The sequence below is a fragment of the Dreissena polymorpha genome, chromosome 4, assembly GCF_020536995.1.
Source record: "Dreissena polymorpha isolate Duluth1 chromosome 4, UMN_Dpol_1.0, whole genome shotgun sequence".
Taxonomy (NCBI): Eukaryota; Metazoa; Mollusca; class Bivalvia; order Myida; family Dreissenidae; genus Dreissena; species Dreissena polymorpha.
The window spans coordinates 17,193,340-17,216,604 of NC_068358.1; the positions used below are offsets into that span (position 1 = coordinate 17,193,340).

At 32.4% G+C, this 23,265-nt stretch overlaps 1 protein-coding gene across 1 annotated transcript in view; it reads left to right on the forward strand.

Moving 5' to 3' along the window:
• The first annotated feature begins 1,160 nt into the window (after window positions 1-1,160).
• The window catches only part of LOC127875996 (glycine receptor subunit alpha-2-like), a 63,683-nt gene continuing 41,578 nt past the window's right edge, over window positions 1,161-23,265 (forward strand). Inside the window, exons 1-2 of the mRNA XM_052420811.1 lie at window positions 1,161-1,374; window positions 5,166-5,263. Coding sequence (XP_052276771.1) covers window positions 1,283-1,374; window positions 5,166-5,263 — 190 coding nt within the window. The 5' untranslated portion in view covers window positions 1,161-1,282. The remainder of the gene's footprint in view (window positions 1,375-5,165; window positions 5,264-23,265) is intronic.

The following is a 23,265-nucleotide window of genomic DNA, read 5'->3' on the forward strand; positions in this document are numbered from 1 at the left end:
ACTACTACTACTACTACTACTACTACTACTACTACTACTACTACTACTACTACTACTACTACTACTACTATTACTACTACTACTACTACTACTACTACTACTACTACTACTACTACTACTACTACTACTACTACTACTACTACTTCAACTTCTACTACTTCAAATGTTCATAATACATGAATAGATATATGAATACGTGAAGTCTGTTTTACAATTACTTTAAAATACATTCACATGATTTTTTTATAAAAACTTAAGCATTCCATTAACCCGTATTTATTTAAACGAGTACAACTTTAATTTGTTAAATTAAAAATGACCTTATATATGCTATCAATCATAGTTTAAATTTCATATCACCAAGAAAGAACTCTGTTACAACACTGATTTGTAATTGGTGTGTAGTTATACGATAATCATTTGCACCATGTTTCCAATACATTTCAAGTTTTTACTTCGTTTGGAAACAACCCCATTTACACACCTACAATATTTTTGTTATATTATTATTTAGTGAAAGCAAAAAACGGCATTTGTATTCGTCAGCAGCTCCATGCGATCGGCATATACTGGTAATCAAATCACAATGTGTTTGTGAAGCTTTATATTTGTTGTTGTTCACAATTCCAATGAAAGTATTTGTCTTCAGTCTTTGCAACATAAGGAGAGCTAGCGACTATATTGATGCCAATTGGATGTTCGATCGAGATAGAAATACGATGATTGTAAGAATATACATATCTAGCCGAAGGAACGCATTTGACAATAATTTGGAAGGTTTATACGCCTTGTTATATTGATTACTTACGAAAAATCTGGTAGAAACTCGATCGGAGTGAATCTTAATGAAAACTTTCACTACACAGCGTTAATGTTCGGGGAAACTTGTAAACTCGTTGATTGTTTGTGGATTGCCGTTGCTTCATGCTCTTTGCTAATGAAACTGGAAAATTGTCATGAATTATGCAGTTCTTCTCACCTGGTATTGGCAGTCAAACGCTGTTGGTTTGAAGCCACCTCTCCGGGGTTTAGTGACAGCAGAAAGAAACTTGATTCATGTAGTGCTTTGAATGATATATGTGGTGTTATTACACTCGCATGGAATGCGTGAAAACCGGTTTTTCGTGAATTAAATATTTATTGCGAATAGTTCAAATTGACTGAAGCGTTAGTTTCAGTTGGGAAACAAACCACGATGAACGCCATTTGAAAAGCGTTGGTGACTAAGTGTTGTTAGGTCTTGAAAAAAAAGTTGTTGATGATATAAAGTAATTTTGACAAAATGGCGCGTAATGGAATCGCTTTGGGGTTCTTCTTTACCTTTCTTTGGTGTCAAGTGAACTGCTCAGAGAATTTAAACGCCGAATTTACCAGGTAATGTTAAATAATTTTAAACAGTGCATTACCAAAAGTGTGTATATACTTTCTGTAACAATTTAAAATATATTGGTATGCGATACAATTAATGTTTCGAGTAATATAACAAATGCCGATGTTCTTCTGACTGAATGCATGCATAAGTATATGTATTAAGTATTATATTTAAATACATAGTTTTTATTTTTGTTGTTATTTTGATGTGTATGATTGATTTTCTATAAACAGTTAGCAGTAAATATCCAGTTAATGTTTACCACAAGTTCAGCTAAGCCTTAGCAAACCTTAATATGTAAAAGATACACACACTATATATATATTTCATAACTTTATAATAGCCATTAATGCAGAAGACATATAAAGAATATGTTTTATGTAGCACTTTTGCTATGTAAATCCCTATACTTGCTGTTATTAATATCATATTGAGTGCGAGACCGACTCGTTATGTATTTTGGCATTCTTTCCAACTTGCCATCCGTCTTAAAGGAGAATACCCATAGCCAGGGGGGGAGGGGGGGTGCGTTGACGAGTAAAAAACTTGTACTATAAGTTGCAACCAACTTTATTTGACGAAAAAACTGTTATTTTTTTCCAGGCACCCAGTGAGTCTTCTTATTTAAGCGTTAAAATAATGGTGTATTCAATATGAAAACTACAGGTCACCATATAATTAATTTCTCGATTAAGTAGTTTCCAAGATAGCGCGTGATTTTTATTTACAATTTTTAACCGTAGAATTGTTAAAATCAACAAAAGATTTGACAGTAAAATTTGAGAAGAATTTGAGAAGATCTATGATTAGGAAGCCGGTCCCCGCAAAAATGGAATTGGAATCCTTGTTATAAATGGATATTGTTTTCTGTATAACGCAAAAGTATTAACCTGGCATTAATCCGTATAAAATCGATATTTATAGATATTTGATACTTAATGCTTTTTTTTGTAACTTTTGTCATCGCTATTAATGTCTGTTAAAGTCATAACTTTAGTAGATATCATAACACAATGATAAAGCCACGATTTATACACATTGTGCACAGCATTTTCGACAGAATGCGTTGTCTTTTTATTAGCGAGCCTGTTTTCGGAGAAAACCCGAGCTATTGTCATAGCCAGCTCGTCCGCCTTCCGACGTCCGCCGTCCGCCGTAGGCGTCGTGCTTAAACCTTAAGATTGGCTCTAAAATCAAAGTGCTTCCACCTACAAGATTGAAACTTCATATGTAGATGCACCTTGATGAGTTCTACACGACACACCCATTTTTGTGTCACAAGGTCAAAGGTCAAGGTCACTGTGACCTCTAATATCAAACTTTAACATAGGCTCTAAAATCAAAGTGCTTCCACCTACAACTTTGAAACTTCATATGCAGTTGCACCTTGATGAGTTCTACATGCCACACCCTTTTTTGGGTCACTAGGTCAAAGGTCAAGGTCACTGTGACCTGTAAAAAAATTAATATTCTGATAAGCTTTCGCAGCCGAGCGTGGCACCCGTTATGCGATGCTCTTGTTATATCCCCGTACAACCATGTTCAGATCCCCTTAATGGTTTTCCGGCAACACAAATATCAGCTATGTTCAAGACAGGCTAATTTTGTTGTTGAATGACAAGAAAACAAATCATTTCTGCAAAGTAATGTAGCTTTTTGTAGTTTACCAACACTTAATGGCATCAGTTCTGCTCCACATAATAACTTTCCACAATATTTTAATCATGTCAAACTTGACACTAGGAATGTCCTACTCTTAAGCAGTTGTTATAATGAATTTAAAAAACGTTATAACATATAATCAGGTGGACGTTAACGTTTAATGTTCCTCAACTGTGATGGATCTTGAGCATATAATGAGCAAATAAGTACATCTTTTTTTCTTCAAAGTCCTGGTATACATTGTTAAGAACTTTGAGACCATTGGGCCAGTTGTGGTTATAGGGTCTTAATAAAGCCTTAAGTGTTATATTTGTATGAAATTGGTTTAGAAAAAAGATAACTTATTTGTTTAAAAAAGTTAAAAAAATTTTTAATTAACCGGTCATACCATTTTGATTTCTTTTTAGTGTTGATGCAGATTAGAGAAGACCCAGTTTTGTTATTCAGTGTTTGTTGTACAATACACTATTAGCACGTTTAGAGCAATGCGAATCCTCTGGTACTATCCATAGTAGCATGCAAATAATTGTTTTGAAAAAAAGTGAAATATTTTTATTTATTGTTTTGAAACAAGTCAAATATTTCTATTTAATTTTCTCGATTTATGAATGGTAGTATGTTGGAATGGTGAAACACACCAAATTTATCATGTTTCCAAGATACCAATAAATAATGATATTTTATACCGTTCTTATTGTTTGATTTTACATTCTATAAATTTGTTGTTGCATATGTAAACAAAGTGTGTGCACTCATACTAGTGCCGGGTTTAACATCATATAAAATGATGTATATCCGTGACTGATCAAAAAGGTGGTTATTGAAAAACATGGTTAGGAATACATGTATGTTTTATCATATTCATGTCGATCAGTCACTGAGTAGGGTCAATGCAAGTGAAATTTCTATAACTTCAGTCTCTAAATACAGTTAAAAAGTCACCAGAATGCAGTAGTTTACGTTCCATTTTCAAAATTGTCAAGGGGGAACCTCCAAAACTCCCGATTGCAGGAGGGGGACATCCCCTCCCGACCCCCTTCGCCACTTCGTTGCTCAAGAACAATCGTCGATGGAAAAAAATTCGCACCCCCCTTTTCAAAACTCTTGCTACGGGCCTGAGGAGTGTCAAACACAGGCGCCCTTGTTGTGTTATCTGGTAGATGGTGATTTATCGTATATATGCAAATATCCCCATCGAATAGTTGCGGAACAATCATTTCTTGGAAGAATGAACTTTGCATGGATGATTTATAGTTTGTCTTGATACCAAGACTGCATGCTATGCTTAATTGACGGATTGGGACTTTTTATAAAATGCGTGTAACACACTAGTTATTTATGTATGTAATAAAACAATGTTATAAGAAAAATATTCTCTCATTGACTAATACAGATTACGTCTATTCAGAACCAAAAGTAATATACGCGCAATTTTCAAATAAATGACATTATATACGCGCAATTTTCAAATAAATTTCATTCTATATTGAAATATCGGCCAATTTATTATATAAATTAACACTAAAACATAACATTATATTGAAATACTGGTGATTTACAACATTTGACTTTATATATAAATGAATGCATTTATTCCACACGTTATTTTATTGTGGTTAATTGTTTTCGAGGTAAATGTATATCATGTTAAGTATTTTAAGCTACCAGGGAATTTGCTAAGTGCTGAAAAACTTATATTGTGGAACAACTAAACAAACATGTTCAATTTATTGTAAAAAAATAAGTTTTACCATAAACAAGCGAATATCTAAGTGTAACCTTAGCGTTCATGAGTGATTTTATTGACAAATATTAAATAGGTTTATTATAGAACATTATAAAAAGGTGTTCAAACGTAAATGGGCACCAATTTGCGTAACTAATAACTCATAGTTAACTGTCTATATGCGCTAGAAATGTAAATCGGTGTATGTTTAACATATATAATTAAATTATTTCCTGTATTATTTTCGTCTGATCACATAACTCATTTGTGACATATAAACACATGTCACAATAATAAATATATTTCAACTTTTCTGCAGACGACTCTCGTTGCTCTTTATTACACATAACTTAACCTATATCAGATGTTGCCATTGGTCGATTTTAAAAATGTGAACTCTTACAGGCAGAAAATCCTGAGCGATATCCTGGGAATAGCAGACCCGACCTCTACTGGAAACAAGACCAAATATGACTCCAGCATCGCGCCCGACTTTGAATTAAGTAGGTATTGGCGTGCATTTCAGTTTCTTATCTCATCCAATTGTACGATGAAAGCTTTGTATAAATCTCGCTTATTATCATGAAGACAGAGTGTATGTGTAACCGTTAGTCTCATTCGAGAAAAGTTTGGATGAATTCCTGCGCGTAAAAAGACATCCCAGATTAGCCCGTGCAGCCGGCACAGGCTAACTAGGGACTACATTTTCTGCTTTAATGGTATTTTGTGTTAATACAAAGTATCATCTAAACATAATATCGGTGTAGGCGGAATGAATGTCCCTGCACAGGCTTATCTGGAACGATACTTGACGCACATGCATTAAGGTCAGATTTCCCAGAAATTACCAGGTTCACTTAAACAACGTGACGTTTGAATGACCTCACTATAATTTATATGGGGCGTGTTGTGTGAAAAGGGGGTTTAATGCATTTGCGCAAAGTGTTGCCCCAGAGTAGCGTATGCAGTCCACACATGCTAAGCAGGGACGACACTTTCAGCTTTTATAAAAAAATATTTACAGAAAAGTCTCTTTTTAGCAAATATCTATCTTATGCAGAAAATGCCGTCCCTGATTAGCCTTTGCGGACTGCACTGGAGAATCTAGGACGACACTTTACGCACATGCATTAAACCCCAATTTCACAGAGCACGGTCCATATGCACATGTTTTATATTCAGGTGATGTATTTCTGGATGTGTTTATGTATTATTTATGAACCTGCCATTAAGCGCATGACTTGTCGATATTATTCTCAAGTGAAACAGGCCTTGTCGCATGCGATTATCATTATTTTTACTTGTGTGTACGATGTAATGTTGTTTATGGTTAACTAGCATCAAACGAACTAGCAGACATGTACCGATTTTATTTTCCCTGTATGTAATTTAATAGACATTGTTTTCAGCTGAATATGCGATTGGAAAATCTGAAATATCTGGTATCGTGATATTCAATATGCAACACCAGTTGTACATTTACGATTTAGTCAAACAAGAATTAATCTTACCCAGCACTTATTCATCCGTCTGTTGAAGTTTCTTTATAACCACTAAAGATGTGTATAAAATAATGATCAGACGGCGTTTGATTTCTCATCGAAGGAAATATACAAATAAGACGTTTCTTCATTGAAAGGCTCATTTTGGAAATAGCAAAATTTAGAAAAGTTTTGAAGATGTAGCACATGGAAAAGGTCTATGGAAATTCAACAATACATTGTTAAAGGATATATACTATTTAAACTGCATTAATACTTTGATTGAAAATGTTAAGCAACAATATTGTTTTCCCATTTACAACTTTGAAAACATTGAACAAATTGACAATAATAATATACAATTTGTCATCAACGACTAGCTATTCCTAGAAACATTACTGATGGAAATCAGAGGAAAAACTATTTCATTCTCGTCATATAAAAGTAAACTAAACAAAAACCGCGAATCTGATTTATACAGGAAATTGACAGACTTCAAAAATTACTAAATAAAACAAATAAAGACCAACTAATAGAACTACATCACGAATTAGATTAGAAAATATAAGGGAAAATAAACTTAAAGGGTATTTTATTCGTTCTAGAGCTAAATGGATAGAAGATGGGGAAAAACCGTCAAAATGCTTTTGCTCGCTGGAATCAAGCTATTATATAAACAAGTCGATACCTTTCATTGAACTAGAAAATGGTGTTAAGTTGCAGGATCAAAATGAAATTTTAAATGAAGCTGTCTCATTTTATAAAACATTGTACAAAAGAAAGACACCGAAATTAATTATGACATAAACGCTGATTTATCTAGTGTTGATGTACCAAAGTTGAATAAAGTTCAATCTGACTCATTAGAAGGAATGCTTAATATTGAGGAAGTATCCATATCTCTTAAAAACATGAAATCTGACAAAAGTCCAGGCTCTGATGGATTCACTGCTGAAATCTTTAAAGTATTTTGGAAAAAGTTAGGTCATTTTGTTGTAAGAAGTCTTAATTATGCCGTTATTACAAATTCCTTATCCATAACACAAAAACATGGATTTATAACTTGCATACCAAAAGAAAACAAGCCCAAGTGTCATCTGAAAAATTTAAGACCATTCACTTTATTAAATGTTGTTTACAAACTAGCATCAGGATCTATAGAAAATAGACTAAAAACTGTACTTGATATTTTAATCTCCAAAGATAAAACTGGCTTTATTAAAGAACGATTTATTGGTGAAAACACAAGGTTACTTTATGACATCCTGAAATACGCTGAAGATAATAATTTACCTTGTTTACTAATGACAATCGATTTTGAAAAAGCGTTCGATACCTTGTCTTTCCAATTTATAGAAACCACCTTTAGTTTTTTTTATTTCGGACCAATGTTTCAAAAATGGATATCCATGTTCTTGCATAACACTATGGCCTCAATAAAAATAAATGGATTCTTGTCGAACACCTTCTGTATAGAGAGGGGCTGTCGTCAAGGAGACCCAATAAGTGCTTACATTTTTATTATATGTGCAGAAATTCTCGCTATTAAAATAAGGGAAAGCAAAAAATAAAAAGGAATAAGAATAAAAGACATAGAATATAAAATTCTCAATTTGCTGTCGATACATCTCTACTACTTGACGGATCAGAATCATCCCTAACTTGTACCGTAGACATGCTTCATGAATTTTCAAGGTACTCAGGACTAACCATTAACTATGACAAAACTAATTTAATTTGCTTAGGCTCAATGAAGTATAGTACTTGATCAATTAAAACTAAATATAAACTGACATGGGGAGCTACTACTTTTAAAATTCTTGGAATAACCTTTGATGTTAACTTAGAAAACATGGTAGAAACAAACTTCACACATAAAATTGAAAGTATAAGAAGAGCTATAAGTCATTGGAATCGCAGAAATATAACACCACTTGGAAAAATAACAATTGTTAAATCATTACTATTACCTTTACTTACGCATTTATTTATATTACTACTAACACCAAAAATAGAAACCATGAAACATTTAAATAAAATCTTTTACAATGAAGGCGGTTTAAATATGATTGATATATGTTCATTTGAGAAATACACGAAACTAACATGGCTGAAGAGATTTGTGTCAAGCGAAGGAAATTGTTACACACTTGTTAAATCGATAATAGACTTTAAAACAATTGTTAACACTGGTAAATTGTACACCGAGAAAGTATGTTTACAGCTAAAAAATAAATTTTGGCTTGATGTATTGAAAGCATATATATTGTATATTGAAAAGCTGCCAATAATAAAAAGTGATGATATTCTGGACATGCCACTATTTTATAATCATAATTTTAAAGTGAACAACAGTCATATTAATATGAAAAGTTTATATGAAAGAGGTATCCGCTTTTTAAGAGACATGATGATAGAAAGTGATTGTTTTATTTCCAAAGAATCTCTGGAATTACTTCTAGGAACACATGTTAATTTCCTATTAAACCAATGATTAACCAGCATTATAAGAAGATACATTGGAAATTGTCATAACATGTCAAATTTAAACAATAAAACCCAAGGGCCTATACTACCGACTTATATAAAGAAAATAGTAACCAGTCCTAAAGAAGACAAAATATTTATAAAATATTAATTCAAAATAGTTATATTTCAACTAGTCAAACAAAATGGAATTCAGAATTTGTAAATATAGATTGGAAAAAGGTATATACACTGGTGTTCAATTTAACTAGGGATATATTATATGGTTGCAGTGAAGAATTATCCACGGAATATTGGGAACAAAATCTATAATGTTCAAGATGAAAATTGTTGCCAATAATCTATGTACATTCTGTAATAATGAAATAGAAAACATAACACACTTGTTCTGGTACTGCCCCTTTACCCAAGAAATTGTTAAATTTTCTGTTGAAATCATCAAGAGAAGTAGACCTAGCTTACTAACTCAGCTGACATGTCAGGATCTAATACTTGGGATTACAAATTCCAAACTGACTGATATAAACATTGTATGCCTTAAATCAATCGGTACATTTTTGATTCTCAAAAGAAAATTAGAAAGCCCTCAAAATTTGGACTTGTAAATAGCATGAAACAAACAATTGAAATATACAAAACAAAAATAAAAACAGAAGAAGAATCGAAAAACTGGTCATGAGTCAAAACGTTTTCAGACATCCCATGCAACTACTTTATTAATCATAACACCTAATATATGTATAGTTCGTCACATCTGCATTTTGTTAAATCTGCACTTTAAATTTAATACACATAATGCGACTCAGCAATTAAATAATTCATCTTCCTTATGTGCATATTATTTTATAAATAGAAAAAAATTACACACACATACATGTGTTACTCTACTGTTATGACATGTTACTTTACTTTTATAAGTAAACCAATGTTGTTACTTTTACTTTTATAAGGAAACCAATATTGTTGTTTTTTTCTTTGTTTTTTTTTGTTGCAAAAAATGAAAGACAAATATATGTTAATAGTTAAACAGGAATGGGATATGATCGAAACTATGTTAATATCCATTGATGTGAATCTTCAATCTATGAAGAATAATTATACAGTATTTTTATTTTCTTTCCTTTTTCCGAATTCGAAATTTAAACATGTGTTGAATATCAATTTTTGATTACTACTCTCATGGCTATACACACCCTACATGTACGTGTTTATTATTTGCTATGTATGTTGAACGATTTTACATGAATTGTATATGAATGTATGTACATGTATTACTATACGGCAAAATTAAAATGTATGCAAAAAAAAAAAAAAAAAAAAAAAAAAATAAATAGAAAATTCATCCATTCTCGCTGCATACATTAACGCAAGAATTCTAGGTCAAACGTGTGCATTGATATCTATCAGTAAGCTTATAAAAGGTTGCTCTTGGAACTTTGAATTGTTATGAAGCATTTTTATCAATTTTGGCTTTGAGCAATTGGTGAACAATAATGAGTGGGACGTACTTTGACTTTACTTTCTTGTATGGTTAACCCATTTATGCATAGCGTCTAGAAAAAAGGCCTTGGTAAACAGCATTAACCCATATTAGACGCCGCATGATGCGGCGTCTCATCAATGTCTGCGCTGTTTGCTTAAAATAATTTCTGTAAGAAATATTCTAAATATAGAAATTAATGTACTAGACATCCCTAATTTTGGAAATAAATTGATCCAATTTAGAAAAATGGAGGAGTCCACTAAGCATAAATGGGTTAATGCTGCTTAATTCGTTTTCGCATATACGGTCCGTAATTGACCTTCTATTTGATTATAGAGTACTTATATACCATTGGGCACATATGCATTTACATATAAATGTAAACATTAGTAAGATTTCGAAATAATCATGTATCGGGCCAATGAATTGTGAGATTTGATGCTCCTGTTAAAACCGGTTTAAATCCCGATTTATTTGCATTTACCGTTCACGACAAGGCTGTTACTACATTACAGATTTATTCATTTGTGTGTTTGTTGTGTACATGTATGTCTTGTCTAGTAATTTGAAAATTTGTGTCTTACTGTTTGGCAATCGGTTTCTTTAATAAAGGGCCACAATTTTATAATAAGATTTTTCATGATCTCGTAGCTTAAATGTCCATTTGTGAACGTTACTACAGCAATGGCAGTGATTGTTAACTAGTTTTGTATTGTTACAAGCTGAAAAGCGCTAATGGATAGAGTTGATATAATGAAGGAAGCTAGCTAAACATAATGACTTGCAACTGGTATGGTTATCCATATAATGTCATATTTAAAAAGCTTTTACAGTATTAAGTCGATTAATACGGAACCTCAGAATGTTACATCGATGAGTAATATTCGGAATTTTCTGTTCAAAAAGGCTGTCTATCCTACTGGGAGCATATGAGTCTTCCAAGTAAATGGAATTAAACATAATATATGTATAGTGTGTGGCTTAAACAGAAGTTATAAACGAGTGTGTAGCCTTGCATGAATATGCACAAACATTTGAAAATGTCTCAAAATATCATCGTCACACCGGGCTGGCGCTCCAGTCGCGTTCTTTTGGCGACACAAGACGCGCGAGGATTGCAAAAAATGCCGTGGGTCGTCATAAGCGCACTTGCTTGTAACGAGGGATTGTTTTTTTTAATAAGCGTAATACGGGATAAGTATATTTTAAACCGTTGACTTCAATTTATGGGTTAACCCTAATCGAATAGTTGCGGCGTTTTTTGGAAAACCACAAAACGCCGCAACTATTCGATAGAGTCACGTTAACAATAAAAAGAAGATGATTGACACATATATGCAATAAAAATGTAACATACGTTTTTAATGTGAAAACCATCCAACACGGTTGATATTTCAAACGTGAATGCTATCGAATGTAAATACACAATTTATTTTATTCTGACACATTCTACATTAACTACATCAGTACATATGTTTGCCAAACAGTTCTTGATAATAAACCAAACTATTGCGACATAATTAACCTATCATATATGTTCTTAGTAGCACACCGATTTTAGAATGGAACCCTAGAAATCCTGATGTATACACGAATTCTGAACATGTATTATGTTAACCCCCCCAACAAAATATATATATATATATATATATATATATATATATATATATATATATATATATATATATATATATATATATATATATATATATATATGTATATATGACAGAATTTTAAAATAAAAATCAATGACTATATTTTATCAGATATATGTTTTAGATTCTTAATTAGGTGGATGGCTGATTTTATACGAATGGATGGTACTAGGAAAAAGAAGATAAAATCCTTTATATGAATGTATGATTCGGTTAAAAGGTATACAAATGACTTGTTGCGAATTCTCCCAAGCAATACATGTATTGTTAGAGTTTGGATACTGATGTTCATCACTCAGCTTTTTTGTTAGCATATACTTCAATGCAAAGCAAGTGCACAAAAATAATACTAACCATTAATTTGCAATTTGCATTAAGTCTGTGCTGGCACTCAAATCAATACAAGGGATATGAAGTGGATCTATTTTGAAACCACTTAGATTTGTGATATTACTACATTAATTAGCGACTAAACTTAATGTAGGTTTGAATGTTCACATGATTGACTTTACAGATATCGGTTTGAATTGATTTATTAATTATAAATGCTTCCACTTCACTTCAAACGTTTTCTCTTTCGTGATTCAAGTCACATGGGATTTTCTAACATTATTTATACAGTGGTAGATTCTATTACATAATTGTATCGGCATGAATGCAGAATTGTTTTTATTAATAGAGTCAACTGGTGCTATAGCATTGATACCAGCAAGAGCCGTTAATTGAATTAAGATTTATTATTATATATGTAAAGCGTTTACTTGGCTTTTGTCCAGATAATGCAATAATGTTTCGAGATGTAAGACTGCATATGCATTTAGCATTCTTGATTTTTTTGAGTACTCAATTGTGGCCAAGTATTGTGTGTGTAGTACAAATAGGAGCCTTTAAACCGCATTTATTTTTTCTTGCATCTTACACTAGTAACACAACTATTCAGAGTTATTGCTTTCTGAGCATATGTATGTAGTCCATCTTATGCTGTGGAAATCTTGAAATTGTGAGTTAAGACGTAAAACAATTAAAATCAAGTAGTATGCTATAGTATCAATACTACATCTTCAAATCGTGTATCGAACAATTAATTATCAAACTTGTTGTAATCTGGATCTCTAATACATTGAACAAACTTGGAAATCATGATTTCTTTTGTAAACATAAACAAGAGCTGTGCGCGTGAAACACAATGTCCCCTACTGCACCGCGTTGAAGCCATATATTTGACCTTTTACCATGAAAGATGACCTTGACCTTGACTTTTCACTACTCAAAATGTGCAGCTCCATGAGATACACATGCATGCCAAATATCAAGTTGCTATATTCTGTATTGCAAAAGTTATTGCCACGGTTAAAGTTTTGTGACAGACACACAGACACACAGATACACAGACACACAGACACATACATACAATGACAGACAGACCAAAAACAATATACCCCCGATCGTTCGATACGGGGGCATAAATGCACAGTATTACACTGTTACACCGACAACACGACTTATTCAAATTGTGTTCAGAACAATTAATTTATTCTCTAATCTGGATCTCTCAACCTTACAAAAAGCCTTTTTAACAAAACCAACAACAGAAACAACACAAAAGCGCAAATCCGGCACACACTTGCGACCAAGTATACGGGCTGCAGGGCTTGGTGCCATCCCCATCCTAAGCTTAAATTTATGTGACATTTGTTTCTGAAATCCACATACTTATCTAATATTTTGCATGTCGGTAACACAGTTGACGTCGGTTAAAGAACATTTAAAATTGGAGACCTGCCAAAGAAAAGCATCATCATTAACATGTCAACCATTGGTGTGTGGGTAGGATAGAATCTTGATATTCCTTTCTTTCTTAATAAAAATCGGTCATTATATTTTGTGTATTTCCATTAAGCCTTAGATGAACTTTCTTTAATGAGTAATTTCCTCCTTTTCTTGCTTCCGTAATATTTAAGAATGGTACCCCAACCATGTGTCCCCCTTACATTACGGGTCGTTTAATAGGCGGTGGGTGTGATACAAACTTTGTTTCGTTCACTATTGACAGAATCTGCATATATTGTGCAATATAATAGAATCATGTATATAATTAATAATAAGCCATATTGAAACCTGTTTAATGAAGTGATGGCCTTTGGTTTCTAATATAATAGGCAATATTGACTTATAGGCCGATTATAACCATGGTCTTTGCTTCCGCATCCACGGTTAGTCTGTGGAATGTGTATTATTTGAAAAAACATGTACATACTTTTTTCTTACTGATTTTATATTGAAATCGAACACAAAGAAAATCATAGCAGATTTTCTGGTGCAGAAACGACATGATTCTTACATTAAGCTTCTTGGGATAGGTTCATTTTATTGTTAAGTTCTTTCAATGTCCTTCTCTGAATATAGGCGACACACAATTGTAGTATAAATAGTTTCTTTTTTGTTACCATTGATACCAAGTTGGGAAATACATTGGTCATTAAAAATACATATTGTTTTTTTCTTAATCATTCAAGTCATGAGATAAATATAAATGATATGTTATTTGTAGCATGCTTTAAATTTGTTTCGGCCTTTCATCTCAATGTATGACCTTGCCTTGAAGAGATCTTAATCTTTGATCATTACTTTGTCCTTGAAGACAGCTATCTGGTCATTGTGGGGAATATTTAATCTATTACAGGTTAACATTTCTGACAAGATATTTTGAAAGTAAAATCGAAGAAGCGATATGTAAGCATTAAAATGTTATATTAACGACCTTTGACCTTACAGTATGATATCAACCTTAAGTATATATGTCTTGATTTTGTGTGCAACTCATAATCAGATATAGCGAAGTATTTGTGTCAAGTTATTAAAAAATCGTTGTATATATTAGTAATATATAGCTCGAAAAAAACATTCCTTTAAAATGATATTTTAATGAATTGAGCACTTAAATATGACCTTGATCTTAGACTTTGCTATATGGTGTATGTGTATAACATATTTTGTCATATAGGTTAACATGTGTGATCAAGATTTTGAAATCCTTCAATGCATGTAGAAAATATAACTTGGGCAAGCCATTATGTTGTATATGTCAATCAGAGAAGTATAGTTCTCTCAAATTACCCAATTGGTAGCTCATGGTCAAACCGTCAGTGCAAGCCGTCCTAGGAATACGTCTAATAGCAATTGACTTGCTCGAACCTTATAGCCTTTTTTTCACCTATCGTCAATTCTTCTGTCTCAGGCGACGTTATGAAACGATTGACACACTTTTATATCGTCCTAGCACTAGTGCTATAACGATTGTCTTTCAAAACGGGTATGACAGTTCATGTTTGATATAGTATATTTAAAAACAAGAAAAATCTTTATATATTTAAATATATTATTTGCATTTTGTTTTAAACCAAAGTAAAAACAAAAGCATGAATCGACTATCTTTCTGATTTTGCAAAAGAATGCTATTTCTTGTTAGCATTGCTTATCGGCCATTTATCTAGCTTTGTGCTCATTTGTCCAGAACAACAAAGCAAACAAATACAAGCTGTCCTTAACTGAAGTCATTTGTGTTCAAAAGAATACACAAGAGGGTTCATTGTTGAATAATAATGTATAAGATTTGACGGGTTGCCTTTCTTATGGTAACTCTAAGATGCATTCTATGTATTCAAAATTGGCCGTTAAATCACACATACTTGTATATCGCATTTGTGCTCGAGGTAGCATGTCTTTAGGGTTATCAAAATCACATTTTGCTATAATCGTTATATCGTTAAAAAAACAGAATTATATATATAGCAGTTTTGATTGCTTAAGCCAACCAAGAAAACAAATTTAATGAGGGTTTTTATAAGCTCTCTAACAAGCCTTTCAGTTGAGGACACTCGTTTTCGATGTATTATCTTTTAAAACAAATAGTATCTACGCACATTTTAAGTTTATTGTACATACCTTTAAAAATAATAATACATATGTTTAACAATATACACATAAATGACTTATTTGGATGGGAACAAAATCACTTAACATGAGCATAGTGTTCAAAATAGCTATGTTGACATATATTTTTGCTGCCGAAAGGATTCTGCAAATTAATGCCTTTTATATCATTCGAGAAGGAAAAGAATGGTCGCAAGGAATTGAATTTATGTAAAAATATAGTAGCTCGAAAAAATATCCCTTATCATGTAGTGTTATTTAGAACCATTCTAAACTTTTGTTTAATTTTCTTCTATACTCTACAATTGGCCTAACATATTCAATTACAGTAACTAAGTTAAGTACATGTACTTCAGTTTATAGTGACATATGGTGCGCAGTCTTGTCTAAGATACTGAGCTCTGGTGGTGTGAATAGTGGCGACAAGGCTGTGGATTGAAGATAATGATTATCATTCTGTTGGTCGATAGATCATTATCGTTTTATGTGCATGGTGTTTGTTAGAATAAGTACACAGAATCAACAAGTTATGTAATACATTTCGTACTGACACATATATTAAAAGTCAAAGTCTCCAAACCACTGCAGACATGTGTTGCTTTAATCTTTAATGTTACAGTCCATTATCCAATTAAATTAACAATCCAATTTTTTTCGCATGAATCGCATTGATAGTATAGGAAAAGTAAGTTATTGTCAATGACCTTATATCACGTAGGGAAACGAATAGAAAACACGCATTACAAGAAAATATAGCTATAATCTCTATTATAGAAATCAACATAATTAAATAAGACGTCTGTTAGCCTTATAACCACTGTTGTCTACTAAAACAATGTCCCTTTTTTCGCGAGATTATTATCGATTTCGAACATGAAAAATTCAATTCGTCTGAAAAGAACATATGCTTTCATAAAAATTGATGCATTTTTATTATGAATTACATTAATTTTTGATGAACCGGTACTATAACGACATAATAACTTGTAATCATTAAATCGTCTTATTCGACTTAATGTTAAACACCCAAACTATCAGTTGATCTATGTTAAGGTCATCATGTTAACCAAACAGTTAGCAATTTTGTTTCAGCTAAATAGTCCTCCTTTTATGCAGACGAACACATACCGTACATTTTTATTGGATTGCACACCGTATATTACTCAATGGAGCCGGCTTAATGTAAATCCAAATCCGTAACACCAATAGGACGAGAAAGTAATTGGCCAAGTAAATGGCGTCTCGGCAGTATGAATAGTAACAAGCAATTCTCATGAGTCTGAATAATATTTGCTATTTTAATCTAGAATATGGATCTACGACTTGAGTTTTGTGTACTGACGTTAAATATCACACCAATATTTCACTTATTCATTAGAATCGAATACGAGTTATAAATGTTACTGGGTACCGGTACCAGGTACTAGTTAACGCCAGTAGATTGATCATCATCGTCACGTGGTAAACCCAGGAATGCAAATTGTGCATGCGTAGTGAATTGTATAAATCTATATATAAAATTATCAATCTACTCGCGTTATTTATAGTGTGTATATCGTTATGTCACCTATTTTCGCGATGTACTTTCGATTTCACATCGCGAAATTTTATTACCGAATATACTGAAAATACTAACTTTTTTTAAGTAATGTAATATACCAGTCGTGATATTTTCAATTTAAACTAATAATTATAAAGAAATACGTTATTTTACAACTTTTCTTTTCTTCGTCGTCGTGGTTTACGGTGCCATTCACATGTGGCATTTCTGTTTTATTATTAATATACATGTAGAAATGGCATGCATGTGTTACCTTCATCACTTGCAGCTGACTATTGAATGCGCTTTTAAAAGACTCAGTGTGTAATCAATTACGTCACTCAGCAATATCCACAAGCATCTAATAAATACATAAACGATATATGCATAAAAATCGCAGTGTTATTTATTTATTGCGTTATCCTTAGGGTAGTAAATCGCGAATGTATACCTTAAAGCGAGATTATACGATTATACGACTTTTTCGTGCATTCATGTAATCCTATCTGAAAAGTTTCGTACACAATATGTTCCAGACATTTTTACCCACGTTCTTGTAGTGATATGTATTGCTTGTTGTGTCCTACCTGTTGGTGATTTAAATGAATTACTTTTTATGTATGTTATGAGAACTTGGTTGAGGCATACATGCCTTTCGAACATAACTTGTTGGGACATCACTCTGGAAATTCGAATCTTAGGAATGTATGTGTCGACAACAGTTTTACCAACTGTTATAGCCTCTTTATCGTTTTTTCGACGTTATACAACACTGGCTATTTCCGAATGTTGTTGAGTAGATTGCTTGTACATTTACTTAAGTTCATTATTTTGCCATCGTATAACAAACAACGCACAGTTGCATTTATATTGATTCTCAAACGTGCCATTTTTAACGGTGTTATTTAAGTTTATGAAATATTATATTATTATTTAATAATAGTTGCATTTATATTGATTCTCAAACGTGCCATTTTTAACGGTGTTATTTTAGTTTATTAAATATTATATTATTATTTAATTACCCAAGGTTATATAATCGTCTATGTGTGTCAATTGTTATTAAAAATCGTGTTGTTTTAAACTACACATCAACATATCATTTTATGGCATTTGGATCACATTTATGCAAGTTTTGTTTACACCTCTGTCATTCTGTGCCTGATAACTCATGCGTGCATGGACGAACTGAGATAAACATGGCTGCATACAATAAGTCGTAGTAGTAGTGAAGTAATATATTAGCAGTATTGAAAGTCGTAGTTGGTGTCATTGCTTTTGTTGTTTTTTCATAAAGTATTTTTGGAAGATGTAGTAAAGAAGTTAAAATGGTAGTCCACAATGAAGAACGAGTATTGTAATTAGTATTTGCAATATTAGGAGTCATAATTTATGTAGTACTAGCGATAGTTTTAGAAGTGGAATTCGTGTTTGTTATTTCTTGAACGTCTACCCATTTTTTCATAGGGAAAACTATTCATTTAACCATAGCAAAGATATATTTCTTTTCATGACACGGCGATATCAATGATGTTTATCTCCATGAGCTGTTCGTTGACTTAATGCTTTAAAACAAAAGTATATGTCAGTCAACATTGAGGTTGATACGTGAATTAATTTTCGTGAACAGTTTTTCCAGTTAATACAGAGTTTGTCTTCTGCTTCATTCTCTGACGCTCTCGTTTCATTATTTGAGCCGCGTTGTGGGAAAACTGGGCTTAATACATGTGCGTAAAGTGTCGTCCCAGATTAGCATGTGCAGTTTTATCAGAACAAGACACATTTAATAACACATCATCTCGATTAAGCACTGTAAGAATTACTGTAAAAATGATATGTTTCAAATCTTTTGTTCTTTAATTGCAGCATTCGCATTTCAAAGCCGTTATCGGTGTGCCAGTCTCGGTTCAAAAACTTAATATGGATTTTGGATTCGTTGTTTGTTTCTTATTTTTATCTTTTAGCAGTGCCATTAACATACACAATAAAGAATCTAAATTAAATCAGCATTTACACGTAAAATAAACGATATGTTTTGATCATGCATTGTTTGTTACTGTTTTAGTTTAGAATGTTCAGACAAAATTACCGCTTAGTTTGCATAATAATTCGAGGTATCAGGCAAGTCGTTGAATAGCGTATTCGATTGCCGTGTTGTCTTGATTATAGTTTTACATAAAGATTAAATATAATCGCTGGAAGAATATTCTATGTGGTTATCCCATAGTTCATAAAGCATTGGCATGTGAAATAAATGCATGCACGAATGCATATTCGTCTAAGCGAACATACGTTGTATGCATCATATTGTGTTTTTAAATAAAGAAGTGAACAATTTGAAACTGCGTTTGATTGGGTAATGTAGTGCATGTGGAAAGGTTGATAAATGTACTCGTTCAAAGAATATTGCATCACTTACGTCATGAAAGTGTAGATTTTGTCGGTGTTCGCGCGTATTTGCACCTGAATGCTATTGGCTTTCCAGAACAGTAGTGTACATCATTATATCCCAGCCTTTTGTTGCTAATATTCAGTCTTCAATCATGGTTTTATTTCTGTAATGAATATATAATAACTAACGGTCTATTAAGATATCGCAATGTCTTTCCAATGTGATAACACCAATTTCATATAAAAATATAAGTTCTTTCTGATCGAACCCATTAACTAGATTGGATCATGGTAGGTGTACATAGTGCTTAAAATATTATACAGGATTGAAATACGAATTCAAAGTGGGGCTCATTTTTTCAATATTTTTGTTATTTTTTATTGGGATAATGTGCCAATGTTAAAATAGTAAAACACAATAAAAAATAGCAGTAAGGAATTAACTACATTAAAATTTCTAAAACCCAAACTCGCTTTAATAGAAAGAGACAGATGTATCCTAGAAGCTGATTTTGACAAGCTCTCTGTAAGGTTAGACTGATAAAATAAATATGATACATATATGTAATAGTAACTTAGAAGTAATACAATTTGAGATACGGATTAGAACTTAATTGAAGAGTATGATTGGAGTATTATTGGACAATCTGGAAGGCATTTCCTGTAATTTAGTTAGTTTATTGGATAGGTGTTTTACAGGAGCCAACTCAGACGTTCTGACTTTTCAGAATATTACCTTATTATTAAATTATGAAGTCATCTATTGTGAATTGGTTGTATCTATTAGTAAATAGTTTACAATGCATTACATTTATTCACCATTAACCGAAACGTACAAATCATGAACATTTATTAAAAAGCTATGCTATAGTCATTTAAGTTATTACCCAATCAAATAGTTGTCAGAGAACTGGTTCCTTTAAGGTCAATGTGTTCGTCACGCCATTGTATTGATCACCCAAAGGGTTCGTTCTTTATTTCAGGAGTGTATTGTAGCATACAAAATGTCAGCGGACAAATATAATCGTTTCAATAAGGCATCATTATTCTTCTAGCCAAGTAGCCAAACAATGTTCATAGAAACATAGCCCAGATAATTCCCCCTTTGGGGAGCTGGGTCTGATACACTTCTTTATCAATACGGGTTTAGAAATAAATGTATGCTCAAGTGTCGGTAAAAAAGACACACCGGAATATATTTCTTTCATTTTCGTGACATACTCAAATGAAAACAAAAGCATCAATCGACTATCGTTTCTTGCTGACTTCGCCAAAGAATGAGATTTCGTGTTACCAGTAAATATTTGCCATTTATCTAGCGGCACATTCATGTGCCCAACAGTAAAAAGGCAAACCAATAAAAGCCATCCTGAACAGAAGTCATATATCTTCAAAAGAATTCACAAGAGGATTCCTTCTTTAATAATTCAGAATTTAATTATTGTTAGATTTGACGGGTTTCTTGTCTTCCAGTCACTGTAAACAGCATTTAAACTGTAAACTGCGTTATACGTACAGAATTCGCTAAATTATACACATATGTCCTAAACCTCCAACAGAATGGTATTTCGCATCTGTTTCTACAGGGTGTATAAAAACATATTTTGCAATTGATACTATGAAAAACAGAATAATATATGAATGCAGGTGTTTGATTATTTTTACATCAAATTTGAACAGGTCCCAACGGCTCAAGAGAACAAAAAAAACACATTTTGATTAGGGTTTTAAAGAGGCCTTTTCACAGATTTGGGCATGTATTGAAGTTTGTCATTAAATGCTTTATATTGATAAATGTTAACATTGGGTTTAAAATCTCCAGTAAAAGACAAGAATACAATTAAAGAAATTAAAAAAGTAACCCTCAACGAGGCTCGAACCACTGACCCCTGGAGCCTATCCACTAGATCATCCGCTCTCATGTCAAATTCGATTTATTTTTTACTATATATATGTAATCCTCGTAGCATAAAAAAATACGACAACAACAGAATTATCCAAATTATTCAATCGTTTCGCGTTGAAACGCTTTATAATTTTCAGGTTTTAAAATCATCAAAAGATGCACATAATGGATATTTTAGAGCATGGTAAATGTTCAGTATTACTGTTTCCTTACGTCAAATATCATAACTTCAAGAAAAATTTGAGAACCTTAAACATTTTTTTTTCAATTTTGTCAATTTACCAAAGTGTGACAAGGCCCCTTTAATAGACCTTTAACGAAGCCTTCCACGAGGGAATACTCGGTTTGCGATGTCAACGTTGCCTTATCAAACATGCGTATATACATGAATGGTGATATATATTTATTTCTTTAATAATCGTAATATTATGTTTAATTAACAAGGTACACGTAAATGATAATTGTCGCTGAGAAAATCAATCTCTGCCGATGATCATAGTTTTGGAAAATAGCTATGTTAACATATATTTTTGGTGCCGAAGAGATTCTATGAATAAATGATTGTCGGGAGAGCGGCTATAAGTCATTTTCAGTTTGGTGTAAAATTAGCTGGGTAATCGAATAAATGACCAATAAGGACATTTATGAATACATTTAGGAATTTGTAATGCATGATTAAATTCCCGTAGTGTGCTTTATTACTTTACTACTGGCCTATGATGTACTGCAGCATCTAGAGACATTTTGGTCACAGCATTGTCTAAGATAATGATCGCTTGAGGTGTTAATGGTTGCAATAAGATTGTAGTGTGTAAATGTACATTGCCAGTCTGTTATTCAATCGACGATGATCTTTCTACGAACATGATTATTTTAAAAAGAGAAAATACAGTTAATTATCAAGTTATTGTTTTACATAACGACCTCATACATTCAAAAAACCCGACCTCACCAAATCACTGCAAACATGTGTTGCGTAAGTCCTTTATTTTCACTTTTGATCTCCACATAAATGGCATGGGTAATAAAGTAAATGGTAGATGCATGTGTTTTTATAGTCTGATTATGATACTACACTCATCTTCAATCGACTTTGACATTAACCATCCGATCACTGAGATATAAGTCGTCCGTTTACAGAATAATATATGAATGTTTACAAGGACAAAGAGATGTATGTTTAATTTCCGTTTATCCCTTAATTAAACAGGGTTCTAGATAGAAAACACATTTCAAATTATAAAACCCCGTAGCGAAATAAAGTGGATATACTGGAATCAAAATAGACATATGCGCGCCTTTTTGTCTATCTGCCGATCTTTCCGTAGACACACACTTTTCGGAAGGAGTGCTACACTTAAAATATGATTTTTTATCTTGAATTGAGGATGCAATATACTTAATTAAGACGTCTGTAAACGTAATTAGGAATATGAGTTTTTCTGCAAGAAAAGCCCCGACTGGTTTGCGATTCGCATCGATTTAGAACAACTAGTCTTCGAATCGTATATTCTTAAAAAAAAATTGAATAAACAATAAAATTTATTAACTTGCATTGACAAACGTTTTGGTGGACATGAGCTATAACGAGTTCAAAACGAACATTTATTTAATTATACTGACTTTATG